General features: G+C 52.5%; 1 protein-coding gene across 1 annotated transcript in view; it reads left to right on the top strand.

Annotated features, from left to right (window-relative positions):
- Positions 1–2,644: 2,644 nt before the first annotated feature.
- The window catches only part of IRS4 (insulin receptor substrate 4), a 3,606-nt gene continuing 3,239 nt past the window's right edge, over positions 2,645–3,011 (top strand). The window contains exon 1 of the mRNA XM_029929684.1: positions 2,645–3,007. Coding sequence (XP_029785544.1) covers positions 2,645–3,007 — 363 coding nt within the window. The remainder of the gene's footprint in view (positions 3,008–3,011) is intronic.

Genomic DNA, 3,011 nt, shown 5'->3' with positions numbered 1-3,011 from the left:
CACATTAATACACAGCTCCCTATAATACTTTGCAGCATTTTAAATTATGTTTAGGCTGATCCATAACAATACAGGAAAATGTTACTATATAATGTTAAGGGATAAGAACAAGATACAAAATTATATACATTGTAAGCCTACTACTCTATGACAAAACTCTATAAAGACATGAGGATTTTAAAATCTATTATTTCCACTATTTCCCAAATTTGATTCAGGATGCCATTTCATGTTTTTCAGTACATTTTAAAATGCCAGGTTTTTTACTCACAGCGCTTTCAAATGCACTGCCTTATTTTCAGAACACTTCTATTGAAAGCAAAACCCTATTCTTGGAAAGACCTAAGAAACAATCATACCTATCATAAAAATCTCAAATTATTTTATTCATCGTCATTTGGGTTGTTAAGTGTAGGGAATCCTCTACATATATGAGCAGGCAGCTGAAACATGTAGGGAGCAGCTCCAGTCAGGACTCCCTAAGCATCAACACTCATTCTGCCTGGGAGAGCCCCTTTCAGAAACCACGCAGTTCCGGAGCACCTGTGAATATGCTGCGCTTATAAACTGGCGGCAGCAGAGGGAAGGTTAAGGTTTCTAATATTTTTGAGACAGCCAAAGCCAATTTCTTTTTTTCCTCAAGGGGGAGCATTGAGGAGGAGCCCTTCATCCAAATATGTTTATTCTGCTTGTAACAGAGAACAAATTCTTAACAGGGCAGAGATGGGGCTTATTTTTATTATGTATACCTCGCCTAGTTTACTGTTAAATTTTGTAAATAATACCCTTTGCAGCATCCACCCTAGGGCAAAGGTGAACCCATATTCCATTCTTTCAGAGAGAAATACCATTGGTCTCCCCCTATTTTTGCTCCCAGAACCCTCTTTACAATTGTGATCACTCCTTTGACATTTTAATGTAATATTGACTCATCTCCACACTTAGGAAGCTGAAATCCTAGTAAAAGACAAACTGAGAGAGACAGGTGGGGGAGGGCAGTGCCACAGGGAAGAGAGAAACTTGAAGAGGTTGAACTTACATTCCAGCAGTTTCTCCAGAAACAAGGGAGACAGTAATTCTGATTTTTGTAGCATCAAATTGTAAACTGAAATTCAGCAAAAATCTTTTCTTGACGGGAGGGATGTGAACTATATTCTAGGCTATGTATTCGGTGTGATCCTTTGTTGTAGGTACAAACATTTATTTTTCTAAAGTTTTTTCGGTCTTGCTCAAGGAAAGGGAAGCAGTATGATTTTGAAATTCCCTTAGAGGCGCCTCTCGAACCACCTCTCACGGGAAAGTATCACGACAGCTAACCGCTGGTGTATTTCAGTAAGAATCGAGTCCGAGTTGTTTATTTTTTTTTTCTACATGGCTGTATACTTTGCAGGCCCCCAAATTCTTGCTTTTACGGACATCGCTCACTAATCAAATAGCCAGAAACCGCATCTTTAGGCAACCTGCGTTTCGTGGGCTAGAAAGGCGCTCCGTTTAAAGATCGTGTTCATTTTAAAGGCGCAGCTGTTACTCGGGTGCCTTAGACTCACAGGCGTTTGTCAGGGCTGCGGCCGGCTCAGGAGCGCCTGCAAGCGCAGTGGGAGGCAAATCTGAGGGCCCGGGTCGTTAACACGTTTCCAGGGGGTTACCCACACTTTCTCCGGAGATGCTCAGCTCCCGGCGCGCGGCAGCAGCGAGTGGAACCGACTGTGACAGGAATAGGGAATTTCTGTGAGGGCCGGGGAGAGAAACAGAGGGCGCCCGGCTCAGTCCCTGGGTCACCACGGCTCAGGGATTTGCACGAGTTTGATTACTGCCTGCCGTTAGCAGGTACTCGCGGAGGGTTGTTTACCGCCTGCGGGCGCTACAACCAGACATCGGAGCCCACTCCGGGACCCAAGCCCTGCCCCACTCACCCCTTGGTTCCCCTCCAGTCCCCCAAACTAATTCATTCTTGGCCGACTCCCTGCCGGACACTCCCATTGGTTCCCATCCCGTCCAATGAGAACCTTGCAACAGTTTCACCTGGTTCCCACTTCCCAAATAAACAAACAAACCGTCCAGCCGACAGGCCAGCTCTCCTCCCTCGCGCGGTCCCGGACAGCCGTGCTCCACCTCTGCCACCACCTCTCGTCTCCTCCAGCCAATCGAGCCCCGGCTGTGGCGCCCCCGCTCCGGCCCCGGCTGCGGACCGCTCTTTCCTCGGCCCCGCCCCGCCCCGCCTTCTCCCTCCCCCTCGTGCCTTCGTGGACTCCTCGTTAGTACCAGCGTGGCCGGAGAGCCCCGCCTCCTCCCGTCGGTCCTCCCGAGGCCCACAGGCCGGGGGATCCACAGAGCTTCTAGACCGGGGAGGAGGCGGCCCCGCCTCTAGAGCCCGGCGTCCCCTCCCCTGTACACCTTTGCTGGCAGCAGCTCTCGCCCCTCTGCTGCGCCGGTAGCTGGAGCCGCAGTGGCCGCCGCGTGAGGCGGCGGTCACGTGTTGTTTTGCCCGCCACCGCGCGCTTTGAGTGGAGTGGGCGGGGGCGGGGGCGGGGCCGAGGAGGGAGGGGGCTGGGGCGGGCCGACGGGCTAGACGGCCTCTTCCCCTAACCCTCCCTTCCCTGAGTCCCCCCCCCCCGCGCTCACCTTAAAACCATCGTGCATCACCATGGCGAGTTGCTCCTTCGCCCGAGACCAGGCGACAAGGAGGCTGAGAGCTGCAGCAGCGGCAACAGCGGCAGCGCTAGCTGCGGTGGCGACCACCCCGCTTCTTTCCTCTGGCACCCCGACCGCACTCATAGGGACCAGGTCGTCTTGTCCGGGAGCCATGTGGCTCTCCTCGGCCACTGGCTGCCGGTCAGACTCCGAGTCCGATGAAGAGGACCTCCCCGTCGGGGACGAAGTCTGCAAACGCGGCTACCTGCGGAAGCAGAAGCATGGGCACAGGCGCTACTTCGTGCTCAAACTCGAGACCGCCGACGCCCCAGCTCGGCTGGAATACTACGAAAATGCCAGGAAGTTCCGGCACAGCGTCC

The sequence above is a fragment of the Suricata suricatta genome, chromosome X (genome assembly GCF_006229205.1).
Source record: "Suricata suricatta isolate VVHF042 chromosome X, meerkat_22Aug2017_6uvM2_HiC, whole genome shotgun sequence".
Lineage (NCBI taxonomy): Eukaryota > Metazoa > Chordata > Mammalia > Carnivora > Herpestidae > Suricata > Suricata suricatta.
This window is presented reverse-complemented; position numbering and strand designations above follow the sequence as displayed.